At 50.8% G+C, this 21,998-nt stretch overlaps 1 protein-coding gene across 1 annotated transcript; it reads right to left on the bottom strand.

Moving 5' to 3' along the window:
• Nucleotides 1–441: 441 nt before the first annotated feature.
• Nucleotides 442–21,943, bottom strand: LOC107123506 (atrial natriuretic peptide receptor 2-like). The gene is made up of 7 exons (XM_015426756.1): nt 21,229–21,943; nt 17,037–17,239; nt 16,165–16,278; nt 15,042–15,177; nt 14,641–14,735; nt 14,241–14,370; nt 442–495 (listed from the first exon to the last, which is right to left on the bottom strand). The coding sequence occupies exons 1-7, from the start codon at nt 21,941–21,943 to the stop codon at nt 458–460; spliced, it is 1,431 nt and encodes a 476-aa protein (XP_015282242.1). The 3' UTR covers nt 442–457.
• Between the last annotated feature and the right edge of the window lie 55 nt (nt 21,944–21,998).

The raw sequence follows: 21,998 nt of genomic DNA, 5'->3' as shown, positions 1-21,998 counted from the left end.
TCAGGCTTCCGAGCTTCCAAGCTGGACATTCCGTTTGCCGGCTAACACCTCCCCCCACTGAGGGGTTTAGTGTGCCCACCCTCTCTAAGGAGTGGTACCCATTTTATCTACTCACCGAAGCTTTCGAACTGCTGGGTGGACGGTGAAGCTACCCCATTACGAACAGAAAGCACTGCAAATTTCCAGAACATTCGCATATTAGCACAGGTCTGCCGGGTGTGAAAATACGTACCTACTTCAGAATATCCCTTCCAACATAACCCTTGACCAGTCTTATATATATTTCTCATTTGACTTGGGGTTAAATACCAAAAATTCAGATGTTAGATTTAAGGCCAAAGGCAAAAGACCGCTTTCCCCTCCAGATCACCTGTTTTATTTCCTCTCTCAGCTGACGTTGGCCAATCAGAGAGTCAATAGAGCAGCCAATCACATAAACTCTTCTCTCCAGGAAAGATTAACTCTTGAACTCCGTCACTCCTTTCCAGATGAATTCTGTAAAATATATATCCACTTATTAACAGATCCAATTCTGGAAACATGAAATCAGGTACTTCCCCAAGGACTGATTCCCCAAACAGGGTCTGACGCGAACATCCATAAAAAGAATAGATGTCACTCACCCAAAATCATACAGATCGATGTCATTATTAAATCAAGATGCCAAGATATGTATAGCTATAATAACAAATCATTGAAATAAATCCATCACATATTATATACATCCAGAGCAATTGGGCTTTATGCCAGATAGAAGCATTACTGACAGCATAAGAAAGACCCTTAATATTATAAATTATTTCAAACTTAATAATATAGAAACCATCATTCTTGTTCTAGATGTAGGAAAAGCATTTGGTAGGTTAAATATTATTTATAAACCCTTCTTTTTCAAATGGGCTTCAGAATTTTTTTTGCAAGCCATTCAATTATTGTATGCAAAACCTAAAGCTAAAATTAGAATTTATGGTCTGAAATCTAAAGAACTTTTACTGCCTAGAGTCCTCTACCCCCATTACTTTTTGCCATTGCTATAGAACCTTTAGTGGAATACATCAGACACAATGTACTTATTAAGGGCATTCCTATATTATTTCGGCTTGCATGACCAAAAGTCTTAAGCACACTTGTACACACTTATAAAAGTACCATCCATAATAATCAGAACCTATTTAAAACATTACTCAGTCAGAAACAATAAGGTGCATTGTCCAAATATGGGTGTATTACACTCGGTTGAATCGTCAGACAAGATAAATCCTCAAGCAGGTAAACACAGCATAAAATCAGAAGGGTTTGAACTTTCCCCTCCTTTTCCCTTTTTTTTGTTTGCCACCAGGACCAGAAACATGGCTACTGCTTTGGTAACCAAATTATCAACTTTGTCAGATAAGAGAACAGAAATTGACCAGGGAAGGGAGGGAAGCTTTTCTTTTATCAATATAGGTATAATATACTTCTGCCTCTCCATATTCCAGTTGAGGCAAGCTAGCAATATATGATCCATCATCTCCACCCTACCTTGATTACAATCGCATGTCCATTCGGAGAACGGGATGCCATGAAAGCGGCCAGAAACTATATTCGACGGGAACGTGTTCAGTCTAGCCATTGTGAAGGCTCTACGAAGTACTGGACTTTTGAGAGTGTAACAGTAAGTAGGGATCACAACCGGAGGTGGAAGATCGAGGGATAGGCCCGAGCAGGTTCGCCGAGCTCTGCAAAGTGTACTGTTGAAGTCGAGTTCCCTTAATTTTGTTTTTATGAGTTTAAAGACCTCCTTTTGCTGTAAGGAGGTAGTACCAATGTTCAAGGATTCTAATTTGGATTCAATTAGCTTAGTTCTATTGCTTGTATAGGTGTCTCTCTGAATCAAGTGAGTGAAGCCTGGTCCACTAGGGACAGCCCCTCGACTTTCTTTATTGATTAACAGTTTAAATGCTAACTGCCAAGCTCTTCTCTCAATTGATGGCTGTGCAAATTCTACCCTAAGGGCCATACCTGCCACGCATCTCGGCACTGCCGCGATGTCTCTAAGGAACATGTGAAGAGGGGAGTCTAATTTTTCCGAAACACCTTCTATCCACACTCCACAGCCATATAGGAGTTGCGAGACAACTTTAGTGTTAAAGATCCCAATAGCTGCCAGAATATGTTTGGCCCCTTTTGAGCAGAAGAATTTTTTGATTACTCTATATGTAAGGCTTGCGGCCATCAATGCCGCCTTAACATGTGGGGTCCAAGATAAATTATAGCAAAAGGTGATTCCAAGGTATCTGTAGGAGGAGACTTTTTCGAGTACCCCCCCCCTTCACTTTTAGAGATTTGGCACCAGTGTAGAAGGATTGTGAAAACCTCAGGACCTTAGATTTAGAATAGTTCACTACTAGTTCCTCTTTGTTACAGTAGGTAACATACGCGTTAATTAGGGATTTTAACCCCACCTCTGTTCTAGAAATGAGAAGAGCATCGTCCGCGTACAACAGAATTGAGATGGGAAACAATGTACTTATTAAGGGCATTGCTATAGAGAGAGAAAAAGAGTATAAAGTCAGCCCTTTTGCAGATGACATGGTGATTTATGCAACTGATCCTAGTAACTCTATTACGGTTTTGGAAGATTTTGCTTGATACTTGGAGAATCTTTTGCCAACATTTAGAGAGTGTAGACTGTCCCAGTAAAAATTAAGAGTAGTGTTTAGATTTTAAGGTCAACTGCATGACATTCATTTCCCTATTATGGATAGCATTTGACACATCCTGATTGTTGTTTCTGATCTACATTCTTTGAGCGCAAGTACTGAGGAAGATCCCATCTGAAATGAGCAACTTGAACCGGGGCTTGCACAAAGTGTGTGTTTGAACACGTCATTAAGATTTTTCAATTTGAAAAATGTAGCCCTTATGAACTAAAATTTCAGTCTCTCTCTTTCCAGTGTGAAATGCTACATGGAGAAGAGTCACATGCAGAAGACTTGTAACTTTGTTTCTCTTTCTTCCCTCACCCCTGTATACCCTAAAAACCTAATAAAATGAACTATAAAAAATGATTTTTCAATCTGAATTAGAGCAATTTATACATGATTTGTTTTGCTTTCCTGAGTTGAGGTTGTTTTGAGATTATTGTAATTGTTGTATAAGTTGTTAATTGAATGCTTTATCAAAATGAGTAACACAATTTTCATTATTAAAATACAGATTTTTATTGTATAGCATTGTAAATTACAGAAAGTTCAAATGTTATTATACAGCAGGTGGTGAATTTGTTCCCTCTGCTATAAAGGTATATAATGCTAAAGTAACAAATCAGTACTTATATGGTGCGGAAATTTGGACAGACATCTCAGAGAGAATGGATTCTATTCAATATGATTTTTTTCAGGCATACATTGGCTAACCCTAGATGTGTTTTTGGGTATAGCGCTAAGAGCTAAATTGGGTGAAAAACTGATGGAGGTTAGGGCTTGGATTAAAGCACTCCTTTTGAAAGTTAAGACCTTAAAATATGAGGGAGGGTCTATCCTTCTTGGACTTTTATAAGTAGACACACATAATAGCCAATGGGATCAAGTACCGGGAAAGAAAATGAAATGTCTAGGTATAACAAACAGTATGGTAAAGATAATCATGCTCCCTCTAAGCTGTGGAGACTTGTCAGCAAAAATTCTACTTTGTGAGCTACTGGCATTAAAGTTGTGAGCGAGCGATTTGGCGACTGCATAAATTAGTTTGCTCTGGAGCCATCCTTCCTGAGCTAAGACAAAAATGTGTGAGCTGGAGGCTAAAAAAAACTATGAGCTAGCTCACACTAACTCAGCTTAGAGGGAACACCGATGGAAACCAAAGAAATAATTAGGCTAATTAAATCACGCATTAAGAAATTGAATATTAATAGCATATAGGGCCCGCAGGTGTGCTCGGTGTCTTATTTAGGAATTGCCCTTCTGATGTGACTGCCAAAGTACTTTTATCCGTTGACAAACCAAAGTTCAGAAGAACTTTTGCTTTGGCCAGAATGAATTCTCTTCCTTCTCAGAGCCCAACAAGCAGGGGTCACATTCGTTTAACCACTGCACACCCCCCCCCCATTTGTGTAGAAAAGACTAGGCTCATGACACCCAACAAGGCCTGTGGGTGAAGGCAGCTGAAACACCCCTCTTCCCTGCCTGGTTCCCTGCTGTCCGTCACCTCAGGCCTTCTTCTCTCAGCCAAGCTGGAAGTGAGCCCAGCTAGGAGAAAAGTGCTTGGACTGATGGATCAGGCACTTCTTCGGCCTCCTTCCACCCTATGAATGGGGCAGGGATTCACTGAACAAACGGGAACCTTGGTTGCTCTCTTCAGCCATGTGGCTTTTGACCCTTTCTTATCCCTGAGATAGACAAGGTCAGATAAGCCCGATGTACCGCTAAGAGTTCCAAGCAGTTTGTGTGGAGACATCTTCCCTGTGCCCGGAAGGTCTCGCAATGGGCTCCCCAACCCCAAAGCAAGGCATCCGTGGGCAGGGAGATCTCCGCTGGCTTTTGACGAAACGGCATGCCAATCAAGAGATTGTCTAATGAAGTCCACCGATTCAGAGAGGAAAGTATGCCCAGCGAGATGGATAGTCTTGTGGACTGGGACTAGTGTTGGGGTCTGAAATGGCGTAGGAACCAGAATTGCAGAGGCCTCATGCAGAGATGTGCAAAGGGGACCCTGAATCCGGTCGACACCATAAGTTCTAACAGATGCTGGATGGACCTTGCTGATTGGGTTGGTGTCGACCAAGAGTCGTGCAGGTAGATAAGCCTGCTGATTGACAGTGTGAAGCTTGGTGCCAATAAATTGAAGGACCTGCAATGGTTGTAGGGATGACTTTGTTCTGGGGTGCTCGGAGAAGTTTCTCTTCCCATGTGTCCCTTTCCAGGCACTTTTGCCTCTGCCCAGAAGGTGAAACTGAGGCTCCTCCAAATAATTAAATGACGTGGAGAGAGGACAGCAACTCCCGTAAGGCTGAGTGGAAAAGCACATGTGCAAAGGACCTCAACAATAACGTGGAATGAAATGAACACCAAACAGTAAGACCTTTACAAAAGCACACATTTATAACCACTGTTTGACCAATTAAGTTGCTCAATGTTTATTTTTATGACTGGCTGCTTAGTGAGCAGAGATAACAGGTATGTCGGTGGGAGGGAGGACTCCCATTGGGATGTTTGATAGGGATGTGCATTTCGGAATCCCGAAACGTTTTTCGGCTTTTTTCGGCTTTCGGGATCCCGAAACGTTTTTCGGCTCTTTTCGGCTTTCGGGATCCTGAAATGGCATTCTATCACTTATCCGAAAAGCCAGAAAAAAATCCTGAAAAAAAAGACAGGCTGCTGTTGGGGTGCCCAGGCGGCCACCACCAGCCAGCCAGGAGGTGAGTCGTCCGACCACCTCCAGCACTCCCCTTGCATGTTCCGAGGTAGGGATGGAGCAGGGACGCCAAACATCTCTGACTGAGATGTTTGGTGACGTTGGCACTAGAGTGCCTAAGGGTGGGAAGCAGTGTTCCCTCTAAGCTGAGTTAGGGTGAGCTAGCTCAGAGTTTTTTAGCCTCCGGCTCACACATTTTTGTCTCAGCTCAGGAAGGATGGCTCCAGAGCAAACTAATGTATGCAGTAGCCAAGTCACTCACTCACAACTTTATTGTCAGTAGCTCACAAAGTAGAATTTTTGCTCCCAGGACTCCACAGCTTAGAGGGAACATTGGTGGGAAGCAATTGGCCAGCAGGAAGATCACTCGCCTTCTTGCTGAGATGACTGCCATAGATGGGCGCCCCTACGCAGCAGTGGAAGACATCGGTTTCCGCAGGTTACTCCAGTATGCCTTTCCCTGGTACACGCCCCCTGCTCACACCACGATGAGCAGGACCGTGATGTCCTCATTGTTCAGGGCTGCCAGGGACCACGTGAAGGCACACTTGTCCCGCACTTGTGGGAGATATGTGGACTTCACATTCGACATCTGGACCTCCTGTAAGGCGCATAACTCGTACCTCTCAGTTACTGCGCACTGGTGGGAACCGAGCGAGGTTTTGGGTGGGGGAGGGCAACCTAGTGACAGGCAGGGACAGGGCCGCCGGCCAGCTACCGCAGGCCCTGCTTCGCATCGGGAGACTCGATGGGTCGCACACGGCGGACAACATTCGGGTCGCCATCAGTAGTCAGTTCGACGAGTGGGTGGTAGGTAGGGGCGTCACCAAGGGCTTCCTGGTGACCGATGGCAGCTCAAACTTTAGGGCAGCAGCAGAGCAGCTGGGCATGAAGCGCATTCCCTGTGCTGCCCACCTTACCCACCTCGTGGTTAAGGATGCTCTGGGGTTGGGTCCCACGAGGGATCCCAATCTGGACGCTGTGACTCATGAGTTCCGGCATATCGTTGAGAAATGCCGGTTCATCACAAGTCACTTCTCCCGCAGTACGAAGGACCTCTACCTACTGTGTGAGAAGCAGGTGCTGGCAGGCCTGCCGGAGCACGGCCTATTGGGCGACGTTTCCACTCGCTGGAACTCCACTTACGTCATGCTTGAATGCTTGGTGGAGCAGGAGAGAGCCCTGACTGCCCTGATCTCTGAGAGTGGGGTCATTCAGGATGAGAGCCAGCTCAACCACGAGGAGTGGTTGACCATTTCTCAAGCTGTGGAGGTTCTTAAGCCCTTTAAGACCTTCACAGAGATTCTCTCGTCTGACACGGCGTCCCTGGCTTTGGTCATCCCCATGGTCCTCACGCTCCATGAGGAGTTGGCAGCGTTTCTGAAGCCAACCGCAGGACGTGCAGACATGCTTCCAGCGGTGGCCGCCCTGGTGAGAAGGCTGCAAAGTGCACTGAGGAGGCGCTTTGAGCCTCTCCTCCAGGACAGGGTCTACATGATGGCGACCATGTGTGACCCACGCATAAAGGGCAAGATCGCCGAGCAGGCAAACAATCTAACTCGATGGAGGAATCTTCTCTCCAAGAGAGTTGGGAAGATGCGAGCCAAGATGGGAATGTCGTCAGTTGCGGGAGGGGAGGGTGCCATCAGCACCTCGAGTGCTGTTCATCCTCTTCCCCTGCTAGGCAGCGTCCCCCTCAAGGCTCCTGCCACCAGGAATCCTGAGATGGCATTCATGGGGCGGATCCCTGGCCCCTTTGGGAGCGGAGGTCCCACGGGAGGACACGGCGGCTGCGGTGGTGAGGGACTCCCTCGCAGAGCCCTACGAGCTGGAGTCCGTCAGTCTGCCTAGCTACTGGGCCATGAAGGAGGCGGTCTGGCCGGCCCTCTCTGCCGTGGCCCTGAAGGTACTCTCGTGCCCTCCGACGAGCGTTCAGAGCGAGCGCGTCTTTTCCCATTCGGGCGACATTGTCTGCCCGCATCGCTCTCGCCTGAGCCCCTGGTCAGTTGAGCAGTTGGTCTTCCTGAAGGTCAACTTGCCACTGTTCGGTTTCCCGGAACTGGAGTTTGAAGATTGAGGTGAGCACATCCTTGTGCCTTGCTCTGTGCTGGGAATTTGGGCCACGCTCTTCTTGCTCTTCCCATTTAAAACCAGATGCTAGGGCAAAGTAGCAGCCAGGGCCCCCATGACCATTTTGATTGGCAAACAAATGCCCCACCAACCTCTGCACTTCCATCCCACCTGCAGCAGAAATGCTATACAGACAGACCCCATACCTAAGTTCCATGGCCAGCTGCTGCCGCCACCCACCCCAAACCAAAATTTCATGCTGAAACGTAATACAACAGCAACAGCATCACACAGTGATCGTTCTCCATCTCCAATGGTAGAGTAGGGTAGGCCAGCCAGAAACCAGAAGCGCCACACACAGGAGCACCATTGTGTAATACACGCTGTGTGAGTGACAGTGTGCAACTGTCCCTGGAGTCTGAGTGAGCTGTGGCATCTAGGTTGTGAGCTGAAAATCTTGTGAGCTATTGGAGTTATTGATTTGTGGCTACTGCATAAGTAAGTTTGCTCTGGAGGAATCTTTCCTCCTGCCTAAGAGGAACAGTTGTGTGAGCCGGCAGAGAGAGAGAGAGAGAGAGAGCAGAAAACTGTGAGCTGGCTCACACTCACTCAGCTTAGAGATAACATTGGTTTGTTGTCACTGACACTTTTTTTTTTTAGGGGCATAGTGGGGCGGTGGCGCAGGCTTTCGGCGCGAGTTTTGGAAGCCTGTGAAAGCGGGAACCATGATTATTGGTTATTACATTTTATGAATTTGTTTATTAGCTTGTGCCCTGCATTTCCTGACCATTCCAAACAGTACCTGTGTTCCAGTCTCTCCATTGCTTTAATAAACTACTACTTTGCTACCAATGAGTATTTATTGAACAAGGGCGATCCAGACATTCTGTTTGGAATCCACTTTTCTCCACTGATCCGAATCAGCTGAACCAAGCATGAGTGGGTCAGGGGAGGAACCCCCAAACCCCCCAACGACTACGACGGAGAATGGCAGTGGGCCGATGACCACGACTCCGCCGGTCACCACGATCCCGACATCTGGAGCGGATGCAGGAGCAGTCCCGAAATCGAAAGCTTCTACGATTCCGTGGACATTCACCCCGTCTAAGTTCGGGAAGCGGGCGTGGGATGATTGGAGCCAATTTGATCTCCATGGCACCCAAGAGACTTTCTCAAAATGAGGGGGTGGCCTACGGGAGAGCTTGTATGAGCAAGGACTGTATCCAGGGCAGCATTTGGGAGCCCTGGGAGACGACCTGGCGGACGAACCCTGGGGCCCGAAGGATTGGATGACTCGGGCGGACGCAGACGACGGGATGGAGGAGCGCGTGGAAGACATCGATCGCACCTTACAGCAACTAATGCAAATGGTTGGCGAGGTGTTTAATGTGCTCCCGGATATGATAGAGTGCTCGATCAAAACTGCCTGGGCCAGGCGAGGTGCTCCGCAAGTCCCACCAGCGGGAGTGCCCGTGGTCCCAGCGGGGCCGGCACTCCCACCACCTGGGGGACTGGGAGCCCCAGCCCCAGCGCCGCTTCCTCCGTCCCAACCGGGTCCTGGATGACAGAGGCCAAAAGATCTGCTTGAGGCTACCTTTGATGGTAACCCTGAAGAGTTGGCTTACTTCGTGGTAAGAGTGAAAAAATTTATCGCCACGCATGGGCACCTGTTCCCTGATGACAGTAGCTGGATCGATGTGGTGGCGGCGTGCCTTAAATGCACGGCAGCAACCTGGTACGTGGGGTTGCACAACAACCGAGGCCCGGAATTGCGGGACCTGCGAGCCTTTATGTGGGCGCTGAGGACCAGGTTTGAAGACCTGAATGCTGGGCAACAAGCGAAAGCTTTTCTACGCACCTTTAAGCAAGGGCGACAGATGGTTCGGGAATACTCCACAGAGTTCCATAACCAGGCAGCCAAACTTCCCAACTGGCCAGAACACGTCCTGGTGGAGATGTACCGAGTGGGGTTGAACCCTGAAATGCGGGAGACGGTACTTCGATCCATGGACCCGGTATCCCTGATGGCATGGACCCAGGAAGCTGAGAACGCTGAGGGCCGTCTCCAAACCCTGCGCCTCGACATGGCTGCTGGAGGAGGAACGGTGACCGTGCAACCTGCCCAAAGACCAAAGCCCCCCGCCTGTCAGATGCGACCAGAGAGCAACGGCTGCGCCAAGGGCTATGTCTGAAATGTGGAGAGAGGGGGCACTTCGCAGCGGATTGTGGCCAGAAGCTCCAGAAGGAGAAGTCTTCCACCTCCGCCAAACAGAGACTGGCAACCCCGGCAAAGAAAGCACTGGGAAAACCGACATTTGCTAAAGCGTTGCAGGCGTCTCCTGAAGGGGAGGAAGACGACTCTAGCGATGCCGAACTCGAGCCGGCGGGAAACGACCAGGTCCTGTTGTAGACGGCGCACGGCGACAGGACCCTACTCCGGAGGCACCAAGAGTGGTGAGCGAATCCCCCTCCCTGTTCTTAGTGACTGTGTCTTTGATAAATCCCCTATTGGGGACTCATGTGCGCGTAAAAGCGCTGATTGACTCGGGGTGTGGGAGACTTGATTAGCCCTGCTGTAGTGTCGGGTCTAGAGGCAGGGGTGAAGAAATTGGAGGTCCCTTTGATCTTCACCCAGATGGATGGCTCCCCCATGAAACCATGCCTTTACGAGACTATGCCGTTACGTATGGGCGCGAGTCAACATTGGGAACAGCGCTTGTTTATCCTCTCCCCAGACCTGCAATTTCCCCTCGTATTGGGGTCCCCTTGGTTGTACAGCCACGACCCGTACATTCTCTGGGAGGAAGGGAGAATTGACTTTGTATCGCCTAAGTGTGAAACGCACCAGTGGGAAGCAGGATGGGGGGTCGGCCAGCCAAAGACTCCCCGTTTGCGCTCCTGACCAGGGAGGAGCTTGCCTCCTTGCCGCCTGAGTATTCGGGGAGGAGGAAGCCAACGAACTGCCCCCCCACAGACATTCTGATTGTTCGATTGAACTGGTACCGGGGGCTAGGTTGCCAAAAGGGAAAATTTATGCACAAGCACAAACTGTTTGCAAAGCTATCCAAGTGTGAATTCCACAAAACACACATTGACTTCCTGGGTTACCGTATATCGGCTGATGGGCTTGAAATGGACCCGGGGAAGGTGAAAGACGTGGTTGGGTGGGAGGCTCCTCGAACCCAGAGGCAATTACAAGCGTTCTTAGGATTCGCCAATTTTTATCGATCCTTTATCCGGAATTTTGCCCAAATTGCCCTGCCCCGAACTGACTTATTGAAAACGAAGGGGAAAGGCCCCTACGCCACTAAGCCTGGGGCACCGCTGCAATGGTTGGCGGAATGCGAAGAAGCGTTTCGGCGTCTAAAAACTTTGTTCACCTCTGAGCCTGTATTGGCTCACCCTGATGCGACTAAGAAATGTATTGTGCAAACTGACGCTTACGATGTAGTGATGGGGGGGCATCTTGGTGGAGGGGGAGGATGGGCTCTTACACCCTCTAGCTTATGTGTCAAAAAAGTTCTCTGACGCTGAGAGACATTGGTCTGTATGGGAGAAGGAAGCGGGAGCGATAAAGCTTGCGTTATACTCCTGGCGCCACTGGTTGGAAGGGGCGAGGGTGCCATTTGAAGTTTGGACTGATCACAAAAATCTCGAAACCCTCAAGTTGCCCAAATGTCTAAACGCCAAGCAGCTCAGTTGGGCAGATTTCTTTTCTAAGTTTCAATGCACCCTTCACCATTTCCCGGGCTCGGCTAATTCGCTGGCTGACGGATTGTCACGCCTTCCCCAACACGCAAGTCAAAGAGACGTCATCGTCGACTCCATTTTCACTCCTGCCCAACTGGGCGGAGCGGTAACTACTAGAAGCCAAGCCGCTAAGGTTCCCCCCTCTCCTCCCAGCCCTTCGTCTCCTCCTCTTTCCAGCCCATGGCTGCGCAAGTTGCAGGAGTTCTCGGCTGAGGACGAACTGCTTCTGAAAGGGGGGGATTGCGAGCTGAAGGACGATGGACTATGGTATCGGGACGGGGCCCTTTATGTCCCTATCTCCCTTCGCAAAGAGGTGCTGGAATCGGCCCATGGTTCTAAGTTGGCCGGTCACTTTCGGTTTGTGAAGTCTTTGCACCCTCTACGCCGGCAGTTTTGGTGGCTGCACATGCGCAAGGATTTATCGGAGTTTGTGCGAACTTGTCAAATGTGCGCTTTGAGTAAACCGAGGGGGGGGGAGACACCGGGACTGTTGCACCCTCTTCCCACCCCTGGGAGGCCCTGGGAGGTGGTGTCTATGGATTTCATCACTGACTTACCACCCAGCAGAGGGAAAACAGTTATTTGGGGGGGGGGGGGGACCTTTTCTCCAAGCAGGCGCATTTCATTCCGTTTCCCTCCCTGCCTACGGCAAAGACGTTGGCTAGAGCGTTCTTTACGCAAATTGTACGGCTCCACCTTTTACCAGGGAAGGTGATCTCTAACAGATGAACACAATTTGTCTCCACTTTCTGGAAGGAACTCATGGAAATTATGGGGGTGGAGAGGGGCTTGAGTAGTGCTTACCACCCAGAAACCGATGGGCAAACAGAGAGGGTGAACCAAACCCTAGAACAATATTTGCGTTGTTTTACCAATTACCAACAAGATGACTGGTGTGACTTGTTACCGTTGGCTGAGTACTGTTACAACACCACTTCCCATTCGTCCATTGGGATGTCACCCTACAAAGCGGCTTGTGGTTACGACAGCCCCCCCATGCCGTTCCTGGGGGGAACAAAACCATTGCCGCCTGGGGATGCTAATGTATGGTGCCAATCTTTGCAAAAGGCATGGCCAATGTTGTGCAAAACTTTGGAGGAGGCTAAAGCTGCCTATAAGAAACAGGCTGATAGAGGAAGGGTGGAGGGTTGGGCTCTACGGCCTGGAGATTATGTGTATGTGTCTACCAAGAACATTAAGATGTTACGTCCTAGTAGGAAACTAGGATGGAAATTTATTGGTCCATTCAAAGTAAGAAAGGTGATTAATGACGTGGCTGTTGAAGTGGAACTCCCTAAGAACTTAAGGACTTTGCACTCTGTTTTCCATTTCAGCCTCCTCAAGAAGGACACGGGGTCGTGCAAATGGCGAACGGAACACCCGCCCCCGCCCTCCGCGTGTTGGTGGATGGCGAAGCGCACTATGAGATTGCTGATATACTGGACTCTAAGCTGAAACGTGGCAAACTTATCTACTTCGTGGAATGCGTTGATTTCGGTCCCCAGCACCGGGAATGGGTGGAAGTAGGGGATATTCGGGCCCCTAACATGCTTAGAGACTTTCATCGAAAGTTCCTGGGAAAACCGAGAGGTCTCCCGGCGAGACCGGGAGGTGTATTTTCGAGGGGGCAGTATGTCAGCACGCTGCCAAAGAGTTCTGTGTATGCTGTACTTAGTACCTGCCCCCCCTCGCCCATCTCGCTGCAGCCTGTTATGTACATTCCTTTCTGTGAACACTAGAGAAGCTTTGAAACGTAGTTATCTGCAAGGTCAGCAGGTGGAGAGTTGAAGTTATGTCTTTGCGCTTGTTTTAATGAGCTAGGTCATGAGAAAATGGCAATTGTTTATCTATTGAAACCGTTTCTATTCTCAGGCTTTCGGCGTGAGTTTTGGAAGCCTGTGAAAGCGGGAACCATGATTATTGGTTATTACATTTTATGAATTTGTTAGCTTGTGCCCTGCATTTCCTGACCATTCCAAACAGTACCTGTGTTCCAGTCTCTCCATTGCTTTAATAAACTACTACTTTGCTACCAATGAGTATTTATTGAACAAGGGCGATCCGGACATTAATAAAGAAAAGATGAGCGCATGAGAGTGGATATAGACATGCGCAAAACAGCATGGGGGGGTTAGGCACATACGGCATACATAGCAATGAAGAAATTGGCAGCTTGCTGACAGACTGGAACCACCAACTGGGGGTGGAAGGGTGCCCTGGGGATGGTGTAACAAATGCCTGTCTCACAGCGGAGGAGATGACCCAGGATTCATTTGCAGATCAGGATTCACCCAGCGTCTTGCTCTGAAGACAAAGGTGTCAAACTGGCTAAGTGGAGGAAAGCCCCCATTCAGAAACCACCCAGAAGAAACTCAGGTGGGGATGGAGAGAAGGGCAAGAATTATGGTACTTCCGTCTCATGTCATTCATTTCCTTCTCCCTATCCAGCTGCTTGTGCCATCTGTGCAGCAGGTGAAACTGAGGCTCCTCCAGATGATTCAGTGACATGGAGGGAGGCTGAGCAAAAATGCATATGTGTGGAAACCCTCGATGCTAAAAAAGAATAAAATGAGCACCAAATGGTAAGACTTTTTTTTTTAAATACACAATCATTACTGTCGGACTGATCAATTTGCTCTCTGTATGTTTTCAGGATTGGTTGCCATGTAGTGAGCAGTAGCAGCGGGTCTACATGAGAGCAGGAAACCAGGACTCCCATTCGGATGTGTGAGAATGCATAGGTGTGAAATACTGCCAATTGTACCATACGGATATGCAAAAACTTACCCAATGAAAAGATGACAGTGGCTTGTGAACAGCCGAACTGCTTGGTTGAAAAATCAGCTCCCAACCAGGGAGCAGAACGTGAGGCAAAATGGCAGGCGTTTGAACGTCCCTACTGAGGGCTGTCCTGCCTGGCAGATGGATCCCCACAGGAGGTGGCAGAGGGGGTGAAAGGGCTCCTGAATGGCCAACGCGGGCAGGCCAGTGAGATCAAGTCCCTCTACCCCTGTGGAGACACTCACCTGTACCACGGGAGGGGTCATCCATGTCGAAGGCACAGGGTGGGTTGTCCAGAGGAGGGCCCCCCTTCTTCCAGTGGATGGGCCCCAGCCACTTTATCTGCTTTTCTGAGCCCACATAATGAGCCACCACCTGTGGGAAGAAGGGGCTGGATCCAGACCACAGACCCAGAGGGCGCCTTCCCTCCACGTCTGTTGCAACTTCCCAGAATCCCATCCCAATGGAAAGGCCTGGAGCCCTCCCGGCCTTTCACCTCCCACCACCCTCAGCCCTCCCCCACTCCCACCCGGGGCTCCTTAGTGCCTCTTCGGTGCATGGAAGCCCCTTCAGAGACCCAGCGGGGCTGCTTGGGGACCCTCCCCCACCTAGCATGGCTGACACCTCCCCCCCCCATACACACACCTGGTATTCTCCGCTCTCCACATCCCTCATGGCCCACAGGTCGAAATCCATCTCTCGGTCATTGTCGCTGTTGATGCTCACTGTCCCAGTGACACCTGGAGGGGTGGGGGCAGGGAGGGAGACGCACACCATTTCTATGTGGCCCCCCGAACATCAGTGGTCACTCAGGAACCATGGCGGAGTTTGCCTCTTGGACAGGCTCTGGGGCAGCTCCTCTCTAAAGCCAGCCCCCCTCCCCCATTCCCACCCTCTCCTGCTCCCTCCTGGCCTGATCTGTCACAGCCCAGGGCATCCCCTTGGGGCCTTCCCCCAAACCCCAGCCCCAATTTATCTCCAGCTTCCTCGTCCTCTACCCCCACCTCCCCCCGGCCACGCTTTCCCCTCCGCCAAGCCTCCGATACCCTGGATTTTGAGGCCCCTCATCTTTTCCAGGATGCGGCTGGTATCCCGCTTGGTTCCACCTTCACGCAGCGTCTCATTCAGCGCCCTGAGATACAGCAGCAGCACGTCGTGGAAGCAGCCGGCCACCAGGGTCCCCTGCCACAGAGGGACAGAGAGAGGGAGAGAAACATTATGGAATCATCCTGTTTCCCCCAATCCACCCTGCTGGTAGCCACTGCCTTGGACTTGGAGGGGACACCAGGGACAATCTACACAGAAAAGTGCCAGTGGAGCCATAAGGAATGCCATGTGATGGCCCCTGATGGTCTGTCTCAAGTGCCTGGGAGGCAGAGGGCCCCTCAATGGCTCCAGGCCAGCAGCTCCTCCTTGGCTGGGGTAGGGGTCTGATGCAGGGAATCCAGGGGTGTCTCTTGGTCTGTGCAGGTCTTGTGACCACCGTGCCTCAGGCAGGCTTGGATCTCGCAGCCCACCCGAGAAACGAGGCCTGGGATTCACCCTCCTCCAAAGATGACACGGAGGAGACTCCTGGACCTCAACTTCCAGGTGGGTGACAGAGATAGAGGAGGGAAGACCAGTCCAGACCTGGGCGAGAAGAGGCAAGCCTGGAAGCAGACAAGGAAGGCAGAACACAGGAGCAGTGCATGCTGGGTGGGGCAGGTGAACATGAGGAAATGGGGGGAGGAGGGGGCAGTGGTCAGCCGCAAGGCTGGAACACACAGCGCAGGGAGCACCACTGAAAACGCATTCAGGACATTAACTGAGAAAGCCAGGGAGGAAGAAGCAGCAACGGCTGCTCAGAACAGAGAACGACCCGGAAGGCCACTGCAAACTCCCTGCGTGTGATCAAGGGCGAATGCTGACCTGGATCTATCAAGCCAATCCCAGAGACCCCCCTGCCAAGCCAAGCCAAGCCAAGCCACGCCACAGCTGCCTTCTTCAACCCCAAACCTGGGGAATCTCCTCGGTCATTTCTTTGTTACGACGGCCAAGGTGAAAAGTGATCTTGGCCCCAGAATACTGGCTGAGCTCTCTCATCTCACTTCTCACAAAGGGCCCTGGGCTTCATCCCATAATAAGAGAGCACAGAGGAAGGTATGCAAGGAGGGGTGTGCATGGATTTACCAGCGAGTCATTCAGGGCCACACCAAAGTCTCTCTGGGCACGCAGGATCACCCGGCTCTGAAATTGCTGGTATTCGGGGGTTTGGATCCCATGGTAAGTGACCACCAGCACCGTCTGGAATTAGAGAAAAAGGTCAAGGGAGCTCTCTCCTGCTGGCTGGGACTCTTTCAGGAGTTCCAGGGCAGGTCTGGGCAGCTCCAAAGACACAGCAGCAGGTTAGCCAGGCCAGGGTTCTGCCAGGGCTTGTCTCCTGCAAGGTAGAAAAGACTCCCCATCCCGGAGGGCCAGCCTCCCCTGTCCCCCCCCCTTTGACCCAGGAACTCTTGTCTCTGCACACAGAATGGAGGCTGGAGGCGCCACTGGGCTTTATCCAGGTAAAAAACAGGGTTGCACTTACCTGTAAATGGTTGAGTTGCCTTCTGTGCAGGCACACATCTGGGCCCTTGACTGTGCAATCCCAAATGTGGGACTGCACAGAAGGCCGAAAACAAACCATCCTCCTTCCCTGCTGAGGGAGGCCTTTCCCAACCCCCCTTCCAAGTGCCCAGCCAAGGCAGACCCACCCCCCAAGCGCCCCATCTGTGGCTCAGTCTGGAGGAGCCCAGAAACCAACTTCCATTCCCTGCTTGTCGAGAAAGATCTCTGCACCTGCTCAGAATCATGGCAGGACTCATTTTGGCTTCAAATCTCCCAAAGGTCCTGGCTCAACACGTTAAACTGTGGCCCTCCCCAAATCCCACCACGTCCTTAAGCTTGCATCGCAACACACCCAGGGAAGGGAATATCCTTTGGGGTGATTCCAGCACCAATTGTCGGCTCTCTGGTTCTTCTCCCTCCCTCCCTCTCTCCCAGCAGCGGAGTCCTGGACTTACCTGGAAGGCCTCTCGGAGGCCTCCCACATCTCGGCTCTCCTTGCTCTGCCAGGGCTTGGCTGCCTCGCGATGCCCCTCCGCTCTCAGGCTTCTCCCCAAAATGTCCAGGTGGATGAAGACGTAGTCACCATTGGCCATGTTCTGAGCCTGCACCAAGCGCATGATCTCCTGCAACGTCTCTGGTGATCCCAAGATGTAGACCACTAAGGAGAAACCACACCGACCAGAGGAATATGTGTCAGACACAAGCAAGGGACAGAGGGCAGGCAGTGGGGGGCAACATGCCCCTCAGCCATGCATGAAGCGCAAGGCCTGACTTAAGAAGCTCTGCATTATCTGGGTCTTTGGCTCCTCAGCACACGGGCATTGTGGAGCAGTCTCCCCTTCCCGGTCCTGGCAGCCAGGTTCCCATCAGTGTCCTCCCCACCCCCATCAATCAACAAGAACATTTTCCCAGACTGCACTTTAAAATTCATGGACCTAGCAATTCATGGTGCCACGATGGATGGATTTGCATGACTTTTATGTGGACTCCACTGAAATTCACTGTTAAGTTATACATATCAATGCCCATAGTGAGATAACAAAGATCCAACGCTTCATGGCACCACCGTGGGGCTGAAAAAGCATGGATTCAAGGCAGAAATCCTCATGGATCTTCATTATTTTTACATTGAACCCCACAAGATACACAGAATGCGTACAGATCACACTGATGTCCACAAACTGCACAACAATATGTATCCAATTCTTTGGCCAGCGCCATGGTGCAAAAATATGGATTCAGGGGACAGATCTTCATGAATTCATACCATTTTTACACAAGCCTTGTTCACAAATTACAGTGGGCATACGTACAGTCCTAATACACAATATACCTGATTGTTCTTTGTATGTGTGTTGAGTAATTCTCATGTTACAGTCAACACATGCACAGCTGAACGTGTGGTACAAACCCCACATTTACCCAGTACTGGTCCCCAGCATCATGGGTTGAGTGAACATGCATTGGGTCTTACTTACAAATAGATCTATGCATGTACAGTGGACTGTATGTGTGTTTATTCAAAATTAGGAATAAGGCCCGTTGTGGAAATAAATAAACCGAGCGCTAGAAAGAGGCTGTGGGTGGGTGCCCCGGTCTTGGGCACTCAGCATCAATTTGCTGTGGCGGCCTCAGCAGGGTATAATGACACAGAGTCCACTATTTTCTCCAGGGGAACTGATCTCTGCCATTTGAAGAGCTGTTGCAATTCTGAGTGATCTCCAGCCCGCAACTGGAGATTGGCAACAATAGTTCCCCAGGAGGAAATGGCTGGTTTGGAGGGTGGAGTCTAGGACATTGTACCTGTCTGAGGTCCCATACCTCCTCAAACCCCACACTTTCCAGGCCCCACACCTCAAAAATCCAGGAATTTCCCAATGTGGAGATAGCAACCCTATTTCCTTCCCAGGCAACCATCAACCTACCTTTATCTGCCACTCTGATTTCAACTTTCCATCCCCCACCCCACCCCACAAACCAGGGCTGACCCTACATGGCTTCCAAGATCTGATGAGATCAAGCTAGCATGGGCCATTCAAAACATCTTTGAGAAGAAGAAGAAGAGTTGGCTTTTACACCCCACTTTTCTCAATCCTAAAGAGTCTCAAATCAACTTACAATCTTCTTCCCTTCCTCTCCTTTGGAGAGAACTGTGACTACCCCACAGTCACCCAGCAGGCTTCATGTTGAGGAGTGGGGAATCAAACCCAGCTTTCCAGATTAGAGTCAGCCACTCTTAAGCACTACACCACATTGGCTCTCACAACACAGAACTTCATGCAGTTATAATACTGCTTGATAAAACAGCTCAAGGACTGAAAAGTCACCCACTGAATCAGCAAATGAGAATGAACAAAACTGGACTTACTTCCAAGTAGACCTGCTTAGGATTCCTGCCTTTGTGTTGCTGCATGGGCACCAGAGCATGGATCTGTGCTGCAGATCCTCATTTTTTTTACTATCCTCCCATGAGTAAGCTAATGTTCCATACTTTTTGTGAGTAGAATCATAGAATCACAGAGTTGGAAGGGGCCACGCAGGCCATCTAGTCCAACCCCCTGTTCAAATGCAGGATCAGCCTAGAGCAGGGGTGTCAAACATCTGGCTTGTGGGCCACATCCAGCCCCTGCAGGGCTGCTATGTGGCCCATGAGCAACCGGCTCTCTGCTGATTCCTGTTCCTCCTTCCTATTTCCTGTATCACAGCTCTTTTTGCCCAGCCTCTCCTATTTCCTGCTTCACAGAGGAGAGAAAGAAAGCCAAGCCTCCCTTCCCTCGATTGGCTGATCTTCCAGATTTTTCCTTTGGGTCTCCGCAGCATCACCACCAAATCACATATCATGTCCATGCCCATAGCTTGCACCACAAAAATCACGGATCCACAGCTTCGTGGTTATACAATGCTACAAAAACATGGTTCTGAAGCACAGATCCTCATGGATCTTCAGGATTTTTGCTTTGGATCACCCCAACATCATCAAATCACAAATCATGTCCATGGACAGAACTTGCACCACAGAAATCTCAGATTCACGGCTTCGCAGTGACACCCCAGCCTCACCCGCAAATCGCATATCATGTTCATGTCCACGCTTTATACCAAAAAAATCACAGATCCATGGCTTTGAGGCAACAACATGGAGCAAAAACATAGTTCTGAACCATGGATCCTCATGATTTTTTGCTTTGGATCACCCCAATATCAACATCAAATCATCTATCATGTCCATGGGCAGAGCTTACGCCACAGAAATCATGGATCTACAGCTTCGTGGCGACACCATGCAGCGAAAACATGGTTCCTGAACATGGATCCTCGTGGATTCTTAGGATTTTCACTTTGGATCACCCAGGCTCACCATCAACACACATCATGTCCATGGGCAGAGCTTACACCACAGAAATCACGGATCCACGGCTTCGTGGGAACACCATGGAGATAAAATATGGTTCAGCATCACAGATCCTTATGGATCCTCATGTTTTTTGCATTGGATCACCCCAGCATCAACATCAGATCATGTATCATCTCCATGGGCAAAGCTTCCACCACAGAAGTCATGGATCCACGGCTTTGTGGCAACACCATGCTGCAAAGATATGGTTCAGAACCATAGATCCTCATGGCTTCTGCTTTGGGTCATCCTAACATCAGCATGAAATTATCTGCCATGTCCATGGGCAGAGCCTGCACCGCAGAAATTAGTTAACCCATGACAGATGATCACTTTTCATAATTAATTTGGTGGTCTCTATTGAGTGGCTTTGATATTCCAGAGTCACAGATAAGACCACGACTATCGCTGCCTTGGATATTTTTGCAGCTTGGTGGCATCAGAAAGTTCCATATGCAATTCTTTAAAGTGCAAGCTGTGGCTATGGACATATGTACTTTGATGGTGAGCTTGGGGTGATCCAATGCAAAAATCCTAAGGATCCATGAGGGTCCCTGCTTTGGAACCATGTTTTTGCACTGTTGTGTGGCCTCAAATCCACGGATGCATGATTTTTTGTGGTGCTGCCTATAGAATAAGACATGGTCTTTAGCTAGATGGTGGTTTTTATTTCATTTCAAGGTAAAAATCTTATGAATTCATGAGGATCTGCGGAGATCCGACTTCTACTTTTCCCCACGTGACCCTTCCCTTGCCCTCCCTCTGCTTCCTTCCACTCCTCCCCTGTGGCACTCCAGGTTATGCATCAGACAGAGCCCCCCCCCCCACTGCCAGCAAGAGGAAACTCACCAACTTGTAAGAGGAGAAAGAGGGGGACTCCCTTCTGCCCCCCCTCCCTTCTGTTCGACGTGCATGGAGGCTCGCGGCCTTCTCGCCCTCTGCAATGCGTCCCCCTCACCCTCCGGCCGTCCCTCACCGGGGGAGCCCCTGCTGCGCGCGCAAGGATGGAGAGGGGGGGACACGAGGCGCAAGGTCCCACGAGTCCTGGGGGGGGACGCTGCCGGCCTCCAGAGGGGACACACGGGCAAGCCGTCCTCCCAGGGCTGGCTCGCCAGCTAATTAAATGGAAGTACAGTGCAGGTGGTAAGTTGGAGCACTTTGGGGGCAGCCCTGGAGAGAGGGGGCCCAGAAGAAACACAAGGGGGCCAGGCCCCGTGGGCCCCATGTTAGCTACGGGCCTGCTCCGGACTCACCTCGCCCGTTGGCCCGGATGAACCGGACAGCCTCGTCGACCCGCTTCTCATAGCGGTACATGCGGTCAGTGAGGGTGGGAGCGACCCATGAATGCTGTTCAAAGGTCAACCAGGAGTAATGGTGTCTCCAGTCGCTCCCGGGACCGACGGCAAAGACGGGAGGGCAGGTCCAGTTGAAGTGCCGGAGCAGCTGCTCCTCGAAGGCTCTGCGGTCTGCGGGCCTCGCTGGGCCGGCGTACACCGTCGTGTTGCCGGAAGCTCGGCTCGTATGACTCCAAGAGTCCCCGGCTCTGAGGAGCGGCAGCCGCCAGTGCCGGGCTAACGCCGCCAGTGAGGAGCTTATGGAGCAGGCCAGCCCGAGCAGCACGTCGGGGTCGTGGGAGCTCTGCAGATCTATGGTCTTCCGGAAGGCCACGTCGTAGTCGCAGTCGCCGTTCTTGTTCTCGGTGGAGGCGAAGGTGGTGCGGAGGGCGAGGCCGGCGTGGCGCAGCTGGGGCTCCAGCGCCTCCAGGGCCAGGCTCAGGGCGGGGCCGACGCGCGGCCGGGCCCAGGGGTAGGCCCAGGGGTACGGCATGTGCTCCGGCAGCAGCACCCCCACCCTCACCTCCACCACCGACGGGGCGGCGCTGGCGTTGGCGGCCACAGGTCGGGCAGTGGAGGGCGCCAGCAGGGTCGCCAGGGCCCCCAAGAGCTGCAGTAGCAGCGGCACAGCCATGGACGAGGAACTCTCGGCTGTAGAAGCCGGAGCCCGTCTGTAGGACAGCTGCGCT

Source organism: Gekko japonicus, unplaced genomic scaffold, assembly GCF_001447785.1.
Source record: "Gekko japonicus isolate JY-2015 unplaced genomic scaffold, Gekko_japonicus_V1.1 scaffold4293, whole genome shotgun sequence".
In the NCBI taxonomy this organism is placed as follows: Eukaryota; Metazoa; Chordata; class Lepidosauria; order Squamata; family Gekkonidae; genus Gekko; species Gekko japonicus.
The sequence above is the reverse complement of the archived record's forward strand: the minus strand, read 5'-3'. Positions and strand labels throughout refer to the sequence as shown.